The sequence below is a fragment of the Podarcis filfolensis genome (genome assembly GCF_964270895.1).
Source record: "Podarcis filfolensis genome assembly, chromosome: 18".
Taxonomy (NCBI): domain Eukaryota; kingdom Metazoa; phylum Chordata; class Lepidosauria; order Squamata; family Lacertidae; genus Podarcis; species Podarcis filfolensis.
Genome location: NC_139622.1, coordinates 1,306,803 through 1,326,991, shown reverse-complemented (window position 1 = coordinate 1,326,991; position 20,189 = coordinate 1,306,803). Strand labels below are relative to the sequence as shown.

General features: G+C 45.5%; 2 protein-coding genes across 5 annotated transcripts in view; both read right to left on the bottom strand.

The window, feature by feature from the left end:
* Positions 1–20,189, bottom strand: part of DIRAS1 (DIRAS family GTPase 1) — a 140,512-nt gene that overhangs the window by 35,455 nt on the left and 84,868 nt on the right. The gene's annotated exons all lie outside the window — the stretch shown is intronic.
* Positions 1–20,189, bottom strand: part of GNG7 (G protein subunit gamma 7) — a 126,844-nt gene that overhangs the window by 21,787 nt on the left and 84,868 nt on the right. For 2 of the 4 annotated variants that reach the window (XR_014543371.1, XR_014543372.1), the window contains exons 4-5: positions 10,643–10,758; positions 8,556–9,690 (exon numbers count right to left, since the gene is read on the bottom strand). Coding sequence is in view for 2 of the 4 variants with exons in the window: in XM_083595016.1 (XP_083451142.1) it covers positions 9,565–9,690; positions 10,643–10,723 (207 nt within the window). In the remaining 2 variants the exon portion in view is untranslated. Of the gene's footprint in view, positions 1–6,353; positions 9,691–10,642; positions 10,759–20,189 lie in introns of those variants that run through there. The other 2 variants (XM_083595016.1, XM_083595015.1) reach the window with 1 other exon arrangement.

The following is a 20,189-nucleotide window of genomic DNA, read 5'->3' as shown; positions in this document are numbered from 1 at the left end:
AAAAAGAATCTACTAAATGGTGTAATTACAAGTCAGGAAGTGGAACATGCAATAAATTCAATGCAACTTGGCAAGACACCAGGACCTGATGGTCTATCAGCGAAATATTATAAGACATTGAAAGATTGGCTTATACAACCTCTGGTAGAAATATCTAATTCAATTTTACGGGGGGGGGGGAGCACCTGAAACCTGGAAACAAGCTTACATTACTCTGATTCCTAAACAGGGTCAGGATAGATCCAACGTAAAAAACTACAGACCAATCTCCCTACTTAATGTGGATTATAAAAATTTTGCAAATATACTGGCTAATAGGCTAAAAAAGGTTTTTTCTGAGTATATTCGTAAAGATATGCAATGAAATTCAACTAAGGGGAAACAAGGAAGTCATTTTACAAAGTAAATAACTGTTATTTTCAATAAGGTTATGATTTATGTTTGTTATGTTTTATTTGTTTTATGTTTTTGTTTGTTGCTGATGTTGTAAAAACAAATATTTTTTTTGCAAAAAAGAAAAAGAAAAAGATTTTCCCCTAACATGGCCATAAAGAGCTACATCCTGAGCAGCTACCACGGGGTGGACCCCATCCGCCTGAAGTACGGCCTGAAGGTGGCCCTGGCCAGAGGCCTGGAAAGGGGCTGGCTCATCCGGCCACAAAACTCTTTCGCACTGGGGGCCACAGGGAGATTCAAGGTGAGGGGAAGGGGCTAATAAATTTTTTTTGGGGAAAAAATCTAATCTAAACTTTCTACTTTTTTCCTAATCTAACCCTTGAAAATTTGCCTTCTCCTCCTTTCTGTCCCCTCAATCTCAACACCAGCCCTACTTCTTTCATTTCCCTTCTACAGTCACTTCTTTCACTTAATTCTATATGCCAACCTATTCCTTTGGAGTTTTGCCCAGAAAAGGTAGTGCTTTTTTTTCTGTACTGAAACTATAACTCCCAGGTGCAGCCGCACCTCTGCCATGGCGATCTTTGTTAGAGATGACCTGTGAGCAGAGAAAGCAAGGGCACCTGATTCCTTTCCTTCTTTGTCATTTCTGAGTCCCAATCTGGCACTGCGCTACGCAAGCGTCCAGTAGGGAACTCTCAGGTTAGATTGTAAGAGGCAGGAGGTTGCTGTGGGCTCCCTGGCTGAGTAATGACCAAAGGGGGGGGGGCTGAGATCGCTGACCGCACTATTAGCTTGGTAGCCAGGAAAGGCCAACAGCTGTACCAGCCTAGTAAGTCAGGCCAGACGAACGGCGGTGTGTCACAATACTAATTCTCGGAGTTGTCCAAATTGAGTCTACTGTGGGTTATTTATTGTGTTTCCTGAAAAGTGGGGATACTGCAGTATAAAAGTAAAAGCTAGCACTATTAAAATTCTTAAAATGGGTGCACCTCATTCAAACGAAATGAACCCGCAGACTCCTGATGGGAACGAAGCCCGGTGGGTGCTTACTTCCCACCTGGACTCTTGACAGTCCCCTTCAATTTGGGTTTAAGAAACGTTTTTCCTGCGTTTAAATTGGCCTTAGGTAATATCCAGCAGCTGCTTACCTTAAATGTGCCATCTAAAATAAAAATGCAAGCTTGCTTCAAAATTTTAAATCTAAGAAAGCCATGTTGGGCCTTATCAATCTTAAACAAGACAAAAATGAGAATGAAGTGTGCAAATGTTTGTTATTTGAGAAAGGCTCCAAAGAGTCTACAGACCAATCTCCCTACTTAATGTGGATTATAAAATTTTTGCAAATATACTGGCTAATAGGCTAAAAAAGGTTTTATCTGAGTATATTCATAAAGACCAGGCAGGATTTCTGCCTGGAAGACATATGAAAGACAATATTAGAAATGTTGTGGATATTTTGAAAAGTTAGAAGCAAGAAAGAGTTGTAAAGCAATGTTAATGATTATCGATGCTGAGAAAGCCTTTGACAATGTTTCTTGGAGTTTTATGTTACATAACTTAGAGAGTATGGGGAGAGGTCATGATTTTATAAATGGTATTAAAGCGATCCATCAAGAACAAAAAGCTAAAATTATTGTAAATAATGTGGTTTCAGAGGAAATTAGAATTGAGAAGGGAACCAGGCAAGGGTGTCCATTGTCCCCTCTGCTGTTTATCTCGGTTCTGGAGGTATTGTTCATATTTTCTAACCATACTTAGCAAGTTAAAGGTATTACAGTAGGTTCAAAACAATACAAATTAAAAGCCTTTGCTGATGATTTGGTTCTGACATTACAAGATCCAGACTCCAGTGCAGTTAAAGCACTGGAGCTAATACATGAGTTTGGTCAGGTAGCAGGATTTAAATTAAACAAGAGCAAGACCAAAGTAATAGAGAAAAATCTGGATAATGAAAAAAGGAAAATATTACAAGAAAAAAATGGGCCTAGATTTTGTGAAAAAAGTTAAATATTTGGGGGTGAACCTGTCTGGGAAAAATTTGAATCTGTATAAGGATAACTATGAGAAAATATGGAATAAAATTAAAAGAGATTTAGAGGTGTGGTCTAACTCCAGGAGCTGCTGGAGAAACCCAGTTCAGAGAGGCTCCTATAAATAGCCCTGCCGGGTTCCCGCCGGAGCTATTTCTGGCTCTTCTGGAGCTATAATTAACTTGCCTCCGCTGTCTGCCTGGCACCACAGCCAGCCGGGGGGAGAAGAGCGGGCCAGAGCCAGCGGCAGCCGCGCAGGGCTGGCGTTGCAAGGGGTAAGGGGAGCCTGCCAGCAGGGCCTCAGCTGACCCTGGGAGAGCGGGCAGCAGAATTGCAGGACCCTCGCCCAAGGATCTTAGACCCATAGGGATTTGGGAGGGACCCAAGGGGTCATCCAGCCCAACCCACTGCGGTGACAGAGTTGGTGGTGGCAAGAAGTGGATTTCTTGGGGTGGAAAAGAGGGGCCTCCTCCTTCCGCAGCAACTTCCTGCAGACCCTAAAAGGGGGAGGGCTTTTTCAATCCGGGGGCCGTCTTCCAGTCTGGGCAAAGGGGGACGGAGCGGCTCATGTGAGATGATAACTTTGTGCAGTCGGGTGTCTCCTCCCCCCGTGTTCTTCTCTGTCCTTCTCCCAGGGGCGCAAAGAGGCACAAACAGAGTTCAGGGGCGCATCTTCAGCCAGGCAAAGACCCCCAAGGAGGGCTTTAGGGTGCGGTTTGGGCAAATTCACAGAGGAGGAGGAGGAGGAGGTGGGTGCTCTCTTCAGGTTGCAAACCGGGGCCCCTCTGACCCCCTCAAGTGGTTCCCTCGAGGGTTGGCCTAAAGCACAGCCAGGACTCCCCACCCTGGAAAACAAGCCCTCCCCAACGCTCTCCACAAAACCCCCATTTTACACAACCAGTTTGTTCCTCTAGTGGCCAAGGTTCAGGGTGGTCCTCACCCGGAGTTTCCGCTCCCCCTTCCCGGTTTTGGACCCTTTGCTAGATTGTGCTGCACATCAGAAACACCCGCAGGGTGGGGGTGTGGAAATGCAGCAAGGAGCCAATGGAAAGCAGGAAAGCAATTAAAAATTAAAAATGCAATTAAAAATAAAATGAGAGAAAAAGGGAAAATTGAACGAGCCAATTGAAATGGATGAAATTAAAAACGCAATAAGAGAACTGAAAAGTGGGAAGACACCGGGACCGGATGGATTTAGTGCAAGATATTATAAAGAAATGAATGAAATAAATAAAGAAGTGATGAATAACATCTTAAAAAAGGAAGAAATACCAGAGACTTGGAAAGAAGCTCATATAACTTTCATTCCCAAACAGGACTCAGACTTGACACAAGTTAAGAATTACAGGCCGATCTCACTATTAAATAATGATTACAAAATGTTTGCAAACATTTTAGCGAATAGGATGAAAAGGATTTTAAAGGAAATGATACAGAAGGATCAAGCAGGTTTCCTTCCTGTTAGACAGATGAAAGCCAACATAAGAAATAATGGAATACCTGTCTAACAGGAAGGATAAACAAGCAATGTTAATTTTTGTGGATGCGGAGAAAGCCTTTGATAATATCTCCTGGGAATTTATGTTAAAAAATCTAGAAATGATGGATATGGGCCAGTCTTTTCTAAATGGTATAAAGGCAATATATTCCGAACAAAGAGCAAAATTAATTGTTAATAATGTAATAACGGAAAATATTGCAATAACTAAGGGTACAAGACAAGGGTGTCCTTTATCACCGTTGTTATTCATATCAGTCCTGGAAGTCTTACTAAGCTCAATAAGAAACAATGAACGGATAAAAGGTGTGTCAGTTGGCCGTAATCAATATAAAGTAAAGGCATTTGCCGATGACCTGGTTATAATGATAGAAGATCCCATAAAGAGTATTAAAGAGGTATTAAAAGAAATAGAAGAATTTGGACAGGTGGCAGGTTTTAAATTGAATAAGAAAAAAACCAAAATAATTGTGAGAAACATAGACCAAGAAACTAGTGAAAGAATACAGCAACGGACTGAGATTGAGGTGGTAAAGAAAGTGACATATTTAGGGATTGCTTTGACTCCCAGAAATATTGACTTGTTTCAAAATAATTATGAACCAGTATGGAACAAAGTTAAACGAGACTTAGAGGTGTGGGGTAGAATGAAATTATCATTTTGGGGAAGAATTGCAACGATAAAGATGAGTGTGTTACCGAAAATGCTGTTTTTGTTCCAAGCAATTCCAGTAATTAAAGGAGTTGCAATATTTAAAAAGTAGCAAAAAGTGATTTCAAGATATATCTGGCAGGGCAAAAAGCCGAGAATAAAATTTAAGTTGTTAACAGATTTAAAAGAGAGGGGAGGCTGCGCCCTGCCAGATATGAGATTATACTATGAAGCATTGTGCATATGTTGGTTGAAAGAATGGATGAAATTAGAAAATACAGATTTGTTAGATCTGGAAGGATATGATAATAGATTCGGTTGGCATGCATATTTATGGTATGAAAAAAACCGAGTGCATAAAGGTTTCGAAAATCATATTATTAGAGGATCTCTGATTGAGGTATGGGGTAGGTACAAAAACCTACTTGAACAAAAAATACCACACTGGTTATCACCATTAGAGGTGATGAGTGTTAAAAAGATCAATATGACTGGGAGGTGGATAACATATGGAAGTTTAATTGAGAAAGAGGGAAGTAAGTGGAAAATGAAACCATATGAAGAAGTGAAAGAATATGCAAACGATTGGCTGCATTACTTTCAGATTAATGAAATATTTAGAAAAGAGGTTGCAGAAAGAGGCTATTTTGAAAAAGAATCTAGGTTTCAATGAGAAGTATTGAATAATGAAGTTAAAAATTTATCTATGATGTATAAATTATTATTAGAATGGCATTTGAAGGATGAAGAGGTTAAATCAGTTATGATTCAATGGGCCAAAGACTTTGGATATAACATTCAATTTGATGATTGGATAAAATTGTGGAAGAAAGGGATGAGATTTACGGCATGTACCACAATTAAAGAAAATGTTATGAAAATGATATATCGATGGTATATGACACCAGTTAAATTAAGTAAGATGTATAAGGTGAGTAATAAATGTTGGAAATGTAAGGAGAAAGAAGGGACATTTTATCATAAGTGGTGGGAATGTAAAAAAATGAAGTGCTTCTGGGAAATGATATATAATGAGATAAAGAAAATACTGAAATATACATTTGTTAAAAAACCAGAAGCATTTCTATTAGGAATATTAGGTGGTGAAATAAAAAGGAACGATCAGAAAGTATTTCTGTATGCAGTAACAGCAGCCAGAACTCTTCTAGCCCAGAAATGGAAACAAATTAATGGATTATGCGGAACTGGACAGATTAACAGGGAGGATTCGCAACCGATGAGACCAAAGATTCACTGAGGACTGGAGTAAATTTACAGAATATATTAAAAATATTTGTGATAATAATATAACGTTTATAAGTTTTCAAAAAGCTCTGTAAGAAGATTTGGTAGAAATATTGTTTCAACAACATGGTAAGATAAGATATATATAGTGCAATATAAATTAAGAAATGTGAAGATTTGTGGTAATTAGGGAAAATCATCAGACATGTTGATGGAAGTCTAAAAGAAAAAAAAGACACGTGATGAGTTTTTGATGTTTAATGATGTTATAAATTTGTTTTTACTGGAAAATTAATAAAAATCATTAAAAAAAGGAAAGCAGGATGGAGCCTTTTTAAAGAGGAGCAGATGTCTTCTTGAGTTTATTCTCCCAACTCTGGATTCAGCACGAATTTCCCCAGGGGAATTGGAGGATGCACAGAGGATGGGGAGAGGGGAGGTGTGGACAGGCCCCCAAACTGTGCAATTCCCTAAATAGAAGTTTTCAGAGCCCCCCCCCCCCGTTGGAATAAGGGCAGAGACAAGATGCTCCAGCAAAAGTGAGTTTTTAATTCATTGTGTGATCAATATCCTTATTGTTTTAAACACTGAGCAATTCCACAAAATATTAAACACAGTGCGAGGAAAGAAACTGGTCTATGGCACACGGGAAGAAAAGAACGATGAAGGGCTTGGCAAAAAGAGAAAGGAAACCAAGGAGGAGAGAGATGATCAAGCCTACGTTACGGACACGGGTTTTCACTTCCCTAAAAATACAATCTTTACAAATCTCGATTTGCTTTTGGCAACAATATCAGGATTTGGCAAATAAGAACAAGGAATTGGAGAAAGAATTCAAAAGCACAAAACACCTGTGTGGCAGGCATTCTTTTTTCTTCTAAAAAAAAAAAAAACCTCTGAAATAAATGCATTTTAAGCTTGTTAAATTAAAAAGAGAACCTCGGAAAGTACTTATTTCATCAGTTTGGCAAAAAGAGATAAGGGGGCAAATTGGCACCTTTGGAGAGTCAGGGGGACGTAAGGCCTGGATCTCCGGAGGAGAGATGTGGGTTTTTAGGGGGGGGTCCCCCTGCTTCGGAGTGGGGTGCTGGGACAGGACAGCCGTGCCCCCTCCTCCTTCAACTGGAGCAGCGCAGAAGGAAGAGCTTGCAAGCGAGGGGCAGGAGAGCTGGGTGGGGAGGGGGTTGCCGAGGAGGAGGCGGCCCTGGGGCGTCTCTCTCTTGCCCCCCATCCCAGCAGCCTGAACCCCCTCTTTGGTGCAGCAATGGCCCTGGGCAAGCAGGTGGAGAGGGGCAGGGAGCAGACACTCTCCGGCTGGCAAGCAAGGGGTTAAAGTGCCCCCCAGGGGAGAGGAGGGTTGGTGCACCTGCCATGGCTTTTTCGGGGGCTCCCGGGGGCTCCCCTCTCTTGCTCCCTCCCAGTTTGGGGCAAGGGCTGGGAAGGGAGGGCCGGTGCTCCCCTAGGACTGTGCGGACCCCCGAGGAGGAGCAAGCCCCCCCTCGCCAAAGAGATGCAGACAGCTACAAGCAGCAGCGCCCGTCTGCACTGGGATGCAGCCAGGAAAAAGCAACCACGAGTCACAGCCACCCACAAGAAGATTTCTTTTACTATTAAAGGGGGGTGTCCTTCTGGACTCCCATTGCCTCCCCTCAAACGCTGAGGGCTCCCCCTCCCCACAGAGGTCAGAAGCGGGGAGCCCCAACCCCCCTGCCTCCTCCATGGGAAGCAGCTCCTCCTAGGGACCCTGGCAGGATGGGGCCATTGGATGTGGCAGGGGTGCCCCCCCACCCTTGAGCCACCATAGCTGTGGCACAGCCTGCCCCTCACCCTATAAGTGAACCACACCCCCCTCACTCCCCTTCCTGCTCTCAGGGTCTGGCCCCCCAGGACCCCTCCTGCTCCAACCATGTGGGTATGTGGGGGAGCTCCCACTCTGCCCTAGGCCTTGCTCCAGGTTTGTGATGCTGGTTGGCTGTGGGGTGGGCAGAGAGAGGCAGCAGAGAGAAGGTGATTTTTGGGGGGGGGGAGGCCTGCAGGACCTCACCAGGAGGAAGGACGCTTGAGGGTGGAGCCAGAGAAAAGAACAAGACTCCCCCAGGCCCAAAGGACAGCAGAAAGGGGCCACATTTGCTGCTTTTGTGGTGTGCATGCGCCTATGTCTTGCTCTGGGGACCACCCCCCCAAAAAAAGGTCGAGAGAGGGTCCGGGCTTGAGAGCGCTGGGGTAGAAAGCAAAGGGGAAATGGCTGGGTTCAACTCTCAGGGGTCAGCAGCCCAGCAGGAGGAGGAAGAAATGCCCAGGGAAGGCTGAAAAAATCTGGGGGTGGGGGGCTGCTTGAGTCACAGCAAGGCCACCCCCCTGGCGAGGAAGGGATGGGAGGAATGGGACAGAGCAGCAGGGGCACCCCTTTGGATCCCCCCCCAATCTGGCTCAATGTGTGACAAGGTGGAGAACGCAGACGCCACAGGGTTGGGGGGGCTTTGGGGGGGTGTCCCTTTCCGCCGAACCTCCTTCCGCGGGAGACTCTCTGCAGAGGACACACCAACGCCACGGCCATGGGGGGGGGCGTGTCAACCCCACTCCTCCAAAAACCCCAGGAGGGAAAGGAGCAAAGCAGAGCTCCTTCTGCCCCCTCCCTTCCACTGTGGCCCCTCCATTTTTCTTTTCCAAGGACAGCAGGGACTGACTGCCAAATGAGGCCTCCTTCCCTTGGGGGCATCCGAGAGCAAACCTGCTGGCTTGGATGGACCCCCCCCCCTTTGGCCTGACACAGCTGTAGGGATGCCTCTGGGGCCTGGATGCCAGGGCAGAGCGAGGGGCAAGGGGCTTGGGGACGGGGCCTTTCCAATCTCTCTCGCCCCCTCCCTCCTTTACTCCAGGAACAGTTGCCTGGGCTGTGGGGTCCCATGGCCTGCCCCCCATCCGCATGAGACAGGCCACTTTCGGCCTCTTCCTGCAGGGCTATCGTCCGCAGAGTCCCCTCCGCTCTTCCCCCAAGGAGAGAACCTCCTTTCTCCCTTGCCAGGTGGGGGGCAGGAAGATGCCCACTTTCTGCTCCCCCCACATCGAGGAAGGAGCCTTTCGCTCTCTCCTTCGAGGGAGCTGTTTATAGGGGACTCACGCAGGGAGACGCAGCCCTAGCAGGGCGAGGGGCTCAGGATAGGAGCGTGCACAGGAGGGGGTCTGCTCCCCAAGGAAGGGAGACTCTCCTCCTCCGTGGGGACAGGAATGCGCCCCCTGGCTCCCCCCAGCCCTGTCAGGGATTCTGCAGGGGGTCCGTGGCACTTCCAAGGCAGGAGCCACCTTGGGGAATGGCGGGGGCCAGGTCATGGTTCCTGCCTTCTCCCCACTGCTCCTGTGAGGCTTTTGAACCAAGGACTCCTGGGTGGGTCATTTGCAAAGGGGCACAGTGCACAGACGCACGTGCAGAGAGCCCATCTCCCACAGAGCCACACCTCTGGTCTCACCTGCCAAGGGCCAAAGTGGGGAACTTTGGCGTCCAGGCTGACCCCGGCCCACCGGACGGACATCAGGGCGGTTTCCAAAGGGGCATGCCTGCCTCCCCCAAGCACCCCCTGTGCTCCTCCACCTGGCCAACTTTGTTCCCGGGATTGGGATCCCCCTGGGGGTCAGAATCGGACCTGGGCTTGGTGCAGTCTGCACCCTGATGGAGCCCCTCTCTGCCCCTGGCACGCCTCGGGTGTCCAATGCCGCCGAGAGACAAGCCAGGCAGGAGCAGGCTATAGGATGGTGCAGGGCTTCTTATCCTTGAAGGGGTTCTCAGAGGCTGGGACGCCCACCAGCAGAGGGTCGTTCCTGGCCTGCTGCTCGCAGTAATTCATGAGCTCCGAGGAGGCTTTGGAGACCTGAGCGGGGAAGAAGGAGAGAGAGGAATGAGAGCAGCAGCAGGATCAGGCCCCCCTCTCAGCCTGTGCAAGTCCGCAGGTGGGAGAGACTGCCTGCCTGCCGGCCACGGAAAAGCGTTGCTGCCTCTGACTTTGGAGGCAGAGCCCCCCCCCCCCGGCTAGTAGGAAAGGGGCTGGCGATGGGGTGGGGGGGGGAGGCTGCTTCAGATTACCGAAATACGAAGCACCTCACCATCATGGGCATAGCTGGGGGGGGGGGGCAGGTCGTGCCCGCCCAGTCAAGGAAATAAAGAAAAATACTTAACTAAAAGTCGATATTGTGGAAATATTTTGACAGTTTTTTCTGAGCACTTGTGGTAAAAAGGAAGTAATTTGAAGCAACTGTTGTTGAGACATTTCGTTCCGAATCTGCTAGATGGAGCACAGGATGGGGATGGGGTGTCCTGTGCCGCTGGAACATAAATCCTGGCCACACCCATGCCCCCCATTTATTTAAGGCAGGAACCGCATCTGGACTAATCTCAGGAGAACCATGAGACAAGGATGGAAACACTGAAGGACAAGGCGGGAGCTGTGTTTCAGCTCCATGCTTAGCAGGGGTCCCTCCATGCCCCCCGCCCCCCCCTCTTCCTGTCCTCCTCGTCTTCCTTTCGAGACCTTGGAAGGAGCAGCAATGGGGTTTGGGAGCCAGAGTTTTATTTCTGCCCCAAGGTCTCTTCTGGGAGCCAGACCCCAAGAGAGGCTCCCCGAGACCCCGGACAAGAGGGGTGGGCAGATACACTCAGCCCCCCATTGCCAGAGAAGCTGCGGGGGGCGGGCTCTTTGCTCTTGCATTAGGAGTGGGGTGGGTAGGTAGTCTGGACAGCCCAGGGTGCCCCTGCCCCCGGGAGAGCTTTGAGGGCCCTGTGGGGTGTGCTTGTGGGGGGGGTGACCCTCCTCTTTCCTGGCGCACCTTTATCCTCTCGATCCCAGCCTCGATCCGCAGCTGCTCCACCAGCTTCCGTGCCTGGGCGATGTTGTTAGTGGTCGACATGGTCTGCCATGGGCTCTGCGTCAGCCCCTGGAATGCTGCAAGGGGGAGAGGAGAGGAAGAGCATGTGGGGCTTCCTTCTTTCCCTAGAGTGACCCACTCCCCTCCTGCTCCTGCCTCTCAGGGCGCCCAGGTGAACAAGAGCAGCTCAGGCATCTCCTGCTAATGTATCTTTAAACTTAAATATTTACATTCCCTTTCTTAAAATACAGGCTATCAATCTGAAACAAATCTACAAGGCACAATTTGCTTCAAAGGAGAATGCTATGCTATGTTTGTCATTTCTTAACCTTCCGACATGCTCTGCATTTTGTATATTTGTACTTCTCATGCTCTGTGTTTCTGTGTTTTGGATGTTTGCTATAAGCTGTTTTGAGCACAGCTCATTGTGGGAAAATGGCATAGAATTGTAGGGTTGGAAGGGACCCCGGGGTCATCTAGCCCAACCCTCTGCAACGCAGGAATCTTTTCACCCAATGTGGGGCTTGAACTCACAAGCCTGAGTTTAAGGGTCTCCTGCTCTCCAGACTGAGCTACCCAGCATGTAAGGGAACTCACTCAACCAACCAACCAATCAATCAATCAATCAATCAATCAATCGGAGAGAGAGGCCTCTTCCCTTTCCCCCTTTTTACGATAACATTATTGCCCACCCCACCCCTCCCTGAAGTACAGAGACAGTGCTAAGGAGCAGTCCACGGGGAACGAGACTCAAGGCAGTTCCGCCCAGCAGGAATCCATCAAGGGGAAGGGTGGCTCTGCAGTGTGCCAGGAGAAAGCCGTCTTTGAGAAGCTGGCACAGAGTCAAGCTGTACAGAAAGCAATGCTACTTTTCCCTCAGGGTGTAAGAATTCTGCCCCAGACCTGCAACACCCCAAGCCCTGCTTGGATTTGTGATAGGAATTTTATGGTCTTAGATATATGGTAATGTTCATAAGCGTACCAACCAAGCACATACATAGATCAGCACAGGAAGGCCAACCTGGAACCATTTTGATTCCCAAACTGACCAAATCTTTTCTCTGCAAGGTCAAAATGGAAAAGCCTCCCCATTGTCTTTTCCTTCACAAATCCTGTCTTAAGGGCATGTCTGTGTTTGAATAGGGTGTGAGCCTGTGACCTGGCCCAGGAACTAAGTATTTATCATTACAAAAGACTGGCCAGGCTACCCAGGAAATCCAATCAAGTAACCTGCCAGACAGGAGATCAACAAAAACAGGAGAAAAACAATATTAAAATTTCTGTGATGTAGGTGTGATGTATCTGAGGGGTGGTCTTAGGTTACACCCCTTCTGTGGTGTACGTATGATGTTTCTGGGGGTGGTCTTGATCTACAGGGTGGCAATTTTAAAAGTCTTTATAAGGCCTTGCGCACCATCTTTCTGGGTTCCTCCTCTCTCCTGCAGGTGAGGGGAGCACCCTGTTGCAACAGATCAATAAAGACCAAGCCTACAGGCTGCTGTCTTGCTCCAAGTAATCCTGGTTGGTGTCTTTGTTTTTGTCCAAGGGAGCCCTCGGATTTTCCCGTTAACAGATTCAGATTGCTCTTTCTGCACCGAGGGGATTTCAGCAGGGTATAAGCTCTATGGGAGAAATTGGCTACCCAGTGCCTTAGCTAGGGGTGGGCCAGGGGGCTAGCCGGGGTTTTTGCTTCCAGAGGGGCACCATTGAGGTGCCCAGCTGGTGTGCATGTACACAAATGTGCCAAACTGGGTCTTTGACCCAGGTGAAATAAAGTCTAGGTTCTTTAACCAGGCCTTTGGCTGACTGACATTCAATGAACTTTAAAAATGTGTTGGGGGGGGGGAATTGAGTTGTTTTTGTTTTATGTATTTTGTTTTTTTATATCATGATTTTATGTTGTAACAGCCCTGAGACTTGTATACAAATAGCAGTAGTAGTAGTAATAATAATGATAATGATAATGATAGATAGGTAGGTAGGTAGGTGGTTTTCCCCCTGGGCTACCAACCATAAAAGGGGCTTATAGCAAGGGGCTTGGCTGAAAGAAGCTTTCAGGAGGGAAGGGGCGGAAGAGTTGGGCAGCTGCTTGCAATGGAGGCGTTGTCAGCAGGTAACTTAGAGCAGTGTTCCCCAACCTTGGGTCTCCAGCTGTTTTCGGACTGCAATTCCCATCATCCCTGACCACTGGTCTTGTTAGCAAGGGATGATGGGAGTTGTAGTCCAAAAACAGCTGGAGACCCAAGGTTGGGGAACAATGGGTTAGAGGATAGAGAAATGCCAGAGACGTGGAAAGAAGCTTTTATTACACTTATTCCAAACAAGATTCTGACTTGACTCAAGTTAAAAATTACAGGCCTATTTCATTGTTAAATACGGATTATAATTTTTTTGCCAGTATTTTAGCAAAAAGGTTGAAAAAGATACTACCAGAACTTATTAATAAAGATCAAGGGGGGTTTCTTCCTGGTAGACAGATGAAAGATAATATAAAGAATATAATTAATATTTTAGAATATCTGACAACCAGGAACGTGAAACAAGCGGTTTTAATATTTGTGGACGCAGAAAAGGCCTTTGATAACATATCTTGGGATTTTATGTTAAAAAACTTAGAATATATGGAGGTGGAAAAAGAATTTTATAATGAAATAAAAGCGATATATACTGAACAAAAAGCAAAGCTAATTGTAAATAATATGATTACAGAAGAATTAAAAATATCAAAAGGTACGAGGCAGGGATGTCCTCTTTCACCATTTACAATGTATCTGAAGAAGTGTGCATGCACACGAAAGCTCATACCAAGAACTAACTTAGTTGGTCTTTAAGGTGCTACTGGAAGGAAAAAAAATTTTTTGTTTTGACTCTTTCACCATTGTTATTCATAATGGTCCTGGAGATTTTCTTAAAACTCAATAAGGAAAAATGAAACAATAAAAGGTGTGTCAGTAGGCCAGAATGAGTATAAAGTGAAAGCCTTTGCTGAAAATCTGGTAATAACTGTGGAAGAACCGTTGGAAAGTGTAAAAGCAGTTTTGGAAGAGATTGAACAATTTGGTCAAGTGGCAGGGTTTATATTAAATAAGAAAAAAACCAAAATACTCGCAAAAAATATGGAACAAGGTATGATAGAAACAATGCAACAACATATAGGGATAGAAGTGGTGAAAAAGGTTAAATATTTGGGAATCTGGTTAACCCCCAAAAGTATTGATTTGTTTCAGAATAACTATGTGCCAGTGTGGAATGGAATAAAGAAAGACTTAGAGGTGTGGGGTCGAATGAAGTTATCATTCTGGGGGAGAATTTCAACGATTAAGAGGAGCGTGCTGCCAAAGATGTTATTTTTATTTCAGACAATTCCAATAATCAAGGGGACAATGATTTTTAAAGAATGGCAAAGAACCATTTCAAAATATATCTGGCAGGGTAAAAAGCCAAGAATTCAGTTTGAGTTGTTAACGGATGCGAAAGAAAGAGGGGGCTTTGCCCTGCCAGACTTGAAATTATACTATGAAGCTTCACGTCTCTGCTGGTTGAAGGAATGGATTAAGTTAAAAAATACTGAGTTGTTAGAAGGTTTTGATAACAGATTTGGCTGGCACGCATATTTATGGTGTGAGAAGAAAAAAGTTCATAGAAGTTTTGAAAACCACATCTTTCGAAGATCTCTCATAGAAATATGGGAGAGATATAAAAGCTTACTAGAAGCTTACTAGAACCAAAAATTCCGCATTGGCTATCTCCGCTAGAAGTGATGAGTCTTAAGAAAATTAATATGAGGGGGAACTGGATTACATATAGAGAATTGATTGTAAAAGAAGGAGGTAAATGGAAAATGAAGTCTTATGAAGAAGTAAAAATGTATGTATATGATTGGTTGCATTATTACCAGGTTAATGAAATGTTTAAAAAAGACCTTAAAGAAAAAGGTTTTGATGAAAAAGAGTCAAAATTCCAAACAGAAATAATAAATAATGAGTACAAAACTTTATCTAAAATGTTTATGTTGCTGGAATGGCACACTAAGGATGAGGAAGTCAAATCGGTTATGATACACTGGGCCAGAGACTTGGGGCATAATGATTGGATTAAATTATGGAATGAAAATATAAAATTTACGGCATGTACTGCGTTAAAGGAAAATGTTATGAAAATGGTCTATAGATGGTATATCACACCTGTAAAACTGTCAAAAATGTATAAAACATGTAATAAGTGTTGGAAATGCAAAGGAAAAGAAGGAACATTTTATCATATGTGGTGGGACTGTAAGAAGGTGAAAGGTTTCTGGGAATTGATATATAATGAGTTGAAAAAGATGTTGAAATATACATTTGTTAAGAAACCAGAGGCTTTTCTTTTAGGAATTGTAGGAAATGAAATAAATAGAAAAGATTGTAAACTTTTCCAATACGCAGTAACAGCAGCGAGAACACTATTGGCCCAAAAATGGAAACAGGAGCAACTGCCGACGTTAGAAGGATGGAGAATGAAACTGATGGATTATGCGGAACTGGACAAATTAACAGGGAAGATCAGATATCAACGAGACCACAAGTTCATCGAAGATTGGGGGAAATTTACAGACTATTTGAAATGAGTATGTGATGAGCAAATAACGTTAGTGGGATTTCAAGAAGTTCTGTGAATGTTTGAGGAATATTGTTGGGGAAAAAACAAAAGGGAGAGTGTATATTAAATGCGTAATAAAAAATAGAATCACGGATGATTGTCAGAGAGGCTGAAGGAAGTCTAAAAGAGAAAATATGTGATAAATTTAGATTGGATATTATAAATGTATGTTGGAAAATTAATAAAAATTATTTTTTTAAAAAAACAGAAAGGACCCCCCCCCACACACACACCAGAACTCCTGGGGAGAGGGAGCTCGGAAAAGCATTCGGATGGAAAAACAGGGCCCACACCGAAGGAAGCGTCCAAGAATCCCAAGGTCAAGGTTCCTGTGGAGAAGCCGAGGCTGGGAGGTAAGGAGGAAGGGCCACCCCCACCCCTGGCTCTGTGGTTGCAGGGGGGCTGGTGGCCTCCATGGACGGAGGCAGGAGAATAAGGGCAATGGTTGGGATTCATCAGCCCTGCTTGTGGGGCAGCTGGTTGACCAGTGACCCTTTGGCTTCCCCCAGCAGCCAGACTCCTCTTAAGCAGGTCTGTTGGGATAGCAGAACCTCCAGGGCCAGGGGCAGTCTACCCCTGAATGGCAAACCAGTGGCAGGGCTCTTGCACTCGGGTCCTAACCCACAATGGGCACATGGTTGGCCCTGGGAGAACAGGAGGCTGTACTAGATGGGCTCTCTTTATGTTCTTATGCTGAAAAATGTGTGGTCTTTACTTCCTTTCTGGAACAAGAAATCCTGCACTGCTTTTGTACAGTGGAGGCAGTCCACCTCTACAACCCTATATTGTGTGAGGATGGAGGGGGCAGGTCTGATCCAGCAGCCAGCTTCTTCAGAGGCCCTCATGGAGCCTCCAGGTCCAGAGGCAGTCTACCTAGGTCCTGAGGGGCATTTGTCTGCCGTGAGGACAGGAGGCTGGACTGGACTTTGGGCCTGGTCTTGCAGCTGCAGGGCTCTTTTTCCAGGTCTTCCCTGAAGACGGCTGGGAAAGCGGCGCCTGGCTGGTGGGTCGCAATCCTGCTTCAGGGCGCCTGAACTGGGTCAGCAGGTGGGTCTCCTGCCCTGAGGAGAGTCCAAAAGCAGCAGCAGCCGTGTTTCTGGGAGGAGCAAGGGAGGCGAACAAGGTCAAAGCCTGGCTCTCCTTCTGGATGGCCATCTCTCTCTCTCTCTCCTTGGCTCGGCCAGCCTTTCCGCTCTGGCCACAGACCCCTTGCTTAAGAGGCTGGACCCCCACCCTGGGCTCCCCCTGCTCAGCTGTGACTTCTGGGGTGTTTTTGCTCCCTCTCCAGCAATCGCAGAAGGGGAGGAGGAGGAGGCGGGTCCCAGCACGAGTACCAAGGCGAAAGCTACCAAGGTAAGTCCTGGGTGTCGTTGTTGTTGTTGTTGTTTATTACTAGTGCACCACCCTTCACCTGCAGAACTCAGGGCGGTTTGTCTTCTTTGCTGGGGGCTGCCGCCCCACAGTGCTGAGCTCTGGCCTCTTCTTGCCACCAGCCAACCAGGCAGTGGGGCAGAAGGGGCCGGAGTGGGGGTCACTAATCCAGCTGAGAACGAGGAAGCCCTTTCTGTCTGGAATGGGGTCCCTGAGAAGATGGGGGGCTCTCCTTCCTTGGAGGTTTCTAAGCAGAGCTTGGGCGGGCATCTGTCAGGGATGCTTTATCTGAGAGTCCTGCATTGCAGGGGGCTGGGCTGGATGACCTCTGGGGACCCCTCCCAACTCTGGTTCTCTAACAGCTGGGCCTCAAAGCCTGCTGAGGTCTTAACTCTCTGCCTCCGCCCCTCCAAGCTGAACCTCTCTCTGCAAGCTCCTTCACACTTTCCTCCAGGGGCTTCCTCTGTCTCCCCACTTATCTCTGATTGTTTTTCTTTGCCCTCCTCTGAATTTCTTCCAAATTTCTTCCAAAGAGCAGCATCCAGAACTGGCCTCAGGCTGCCGAGATGCTGCCATGGAGCCGCCTCCCCTCCTGCCTCCTCTGTTATTTCTCCTACCAATAGGGAACCTATGTAAGGACTCTATATGGGCTCTTGGATACCCCATAAGGGAAAAGGGCATATTTTTAATTACAACAGATGGCGACCACGCTTGAAGGGACTTTTGGTTACCCGGATTCTAGAAGCGAGGAAGGACTAGTTATCCAGCGCGCACCAGGCAGTTTCCAGGAGGAATAACCAGTCCTCCATCGATCCCAGGGTCTGGAAATAACTGGAGGTCCAGTGGGGTTAACCAGAGGAAGCAAAGCTTGATCAGGCCGGCCTTAAACAACCAGTCAAGAGATCACAGGATCACCAGGAACAGCGCATGCGGAAGTGAGTATAAGTAGGAAACACGGGTAGTGGGTTGGGTTCTCTAAACCACAGCAACCAAAATTCTTTAACTCTTCCTTTCCCCTTCAAATCTAAACTTTCATAAATATTATAAGCAACTGTATAAAAAAGAAAAAGAAGATCTAGGGAAAATCGAGCAATTTATAAAGAACAATGGACTGCAACGGATTCCGAAGGATAAAAAGAATCTACTAAATGGTGTAATTACAAGTCAGGAAGTGGAACATGCAATAAATTCAATGCAACTTGGCAAGACACCAGGACCTGATGGTCTATCAGCGAAATATTATAAGACATTGAAAGATTGGCTTATACAACCTCTGGTAGAAATATCTAATTCAATTTTACGGGGGGGGGGGGAGCACCTGAAACCTGGAAACAAGCTTACATTACTCTGATTCCTAAACAGGGTCAGGATAGATCCAACGTAAAAAACTACAGACCAATCTCCCTACTTAATGTGGATTATAAAAATTTTGCAAATATACTGGCTAATAGGCTAAAAAAGGTTTTTTCTGAGTATATTCGTAAAGATATGCAATGAAATTCAACTAAGGGGAAACAAGGAAGTCATTTTACAAAGTAAATAACTGTTATTTTCAATAAGGTTATGATTTATGTTTGTTATGTTTTATTTGTTTTATGTTTTTGTTTGTTGCTGATGTTGTAAAAACAAATAATTTTTTTGCAAAAAAGAAAAAGAAAAAGATTTTCCCCTAACATGGCCATAAAGAGCTACATCCTGAGCAGCTACCACGGGGTGGACCCCATCCGCCTGAAGTACGGCCTGAAGGTGGCCCTGGCCAGAGGCCTGGAAAGGGGCTGGCTCATCCGGCCACGGAACTCTTTCGCACTGGGGGCCACAGGGAGATTCAAGGTGAGGGGAAGGGGCTAATAAAATTTTTTGGGGAAAAAAATCTAATCTAAACTTTCTACTTTTTTCCTAATCTAACCCTTGAAAATTTGCCTTCTCCTCCTTTCTGTCCCCTCAATCTCAACACCAGCCCTACTTCTTTCATTTCCCTTCTACAGTCACTTCTTTCACTTAATTCTATATGCCAACCTATTCCTTTGGAGTTTTGCCCAGAAAAGGTAGTGCTTTTTTTTCTGTACTGAAACTATAACTCCCAGGTGCAGCCGCACCTCTGCCATGGCGATCTTTGTTAGAGATGACCTGTGAGCAGAGAAAGCAAGGGCACCTGATTCCTTTCCTTCTTTGTCATTTCTGAGTCCCAATCTGGCACTGCGCTACGCAAGCGTCCAGTAGGGAACTCTCAGGTTAGATTGTAAGAGGCAGGAGGTTGCTGTGGGCTCCCTGGCTGAGTAATGACCAAAGGGGGGGGGGCTGAGATCGCTGACCGCACTATTAGCTTGGTAGCCAGGAAAGGCCAACAGCTGTACCAGCCTAGTAAGTCAGGCCAGACGAACGGCGGTGTGTCACAATACTAATTCTCGGAGTTGTCCAAATTGAGTCTACTGTGGGTTATTTATTGTGTTTCCTGAAAAGTGGGGATACTGCAGTATAAAAGTAAAAGCTAGCACTATTAAAATTCTTAAAATGGGTGCACCTCATTCAAACGAAATGAACCCGCAGACTCCTGATGGGAACGAAGCCCGGTGGGTGCTTACTTCCCACCTGGACTCTTGACAGTCCCCTTCAATTTGGGTTTAAGAAACGTTTTTCCTGCGTTTAAATTGGCCTTAGGTAATATCCAGCAGCTGCTTACCTTAAATGTGCCATCTAAAATAAAAATGCAAGCTTGCTTCAAAATTTTAAATCTAAGAAAGCCATGTTGGGCCTTATCAATCTTAAACAAGACAAAAATGAGAATGAAGTGTGCAAATGTTTGTTATTTGAGAAAGGCTCCAAAGAGTCTACAGACCAATCTCCCTACTTAATGTGGATTATAAAATTTTTGCAAATATACTGGCTAATAGGCTAAAAAAGGTTTTATCTGAGTATATTCATAAAGACCAGGCAGGATTTCTGCCTGGAAGACATATGAAAGACAATATTAGAAATGTTGTGGATATTTTGAAAAGTTAGAAGCAAGAAAGAGTTGTAAAGCAATGTTAATGATTATCGATGCTGAGAAAGCCTTTGACAATGTTTCTTGGAGTTTTATGTTACATAACTTAGAGAGTATGGGGAGAGGTCATGATTTTATAAATGGTATTAAAGCGATCCATCAAGAACAAAAAGCTAAAATTATTGTAAATAATGTGGTTTCAGAGGAAATTAGAATTGAGAAGGGAACCAGGCAAGGGTGTCCATTGTCCCCTCTGCTGTTTATCTCGGTTCTGGAGGTATTGTTCATATTTTCTAACCATACTTAGCAAGTTAAAGGTATTACAGTAGGTTCAAAACAATACAAATTAAAAGCCTTTGCTGATGATTTGGTTCTGACATTACAAGATCCAGACTCCAGTGCAGTTAAAGCACTGGAGCTAATACATGAGTTTGGTCAGGTAGCAGGATTTAAATTAAACAAGAGCAAGACCAAAGTAATAGAGAAAAATCTGGATAATGAAAAAAGGAAAATATT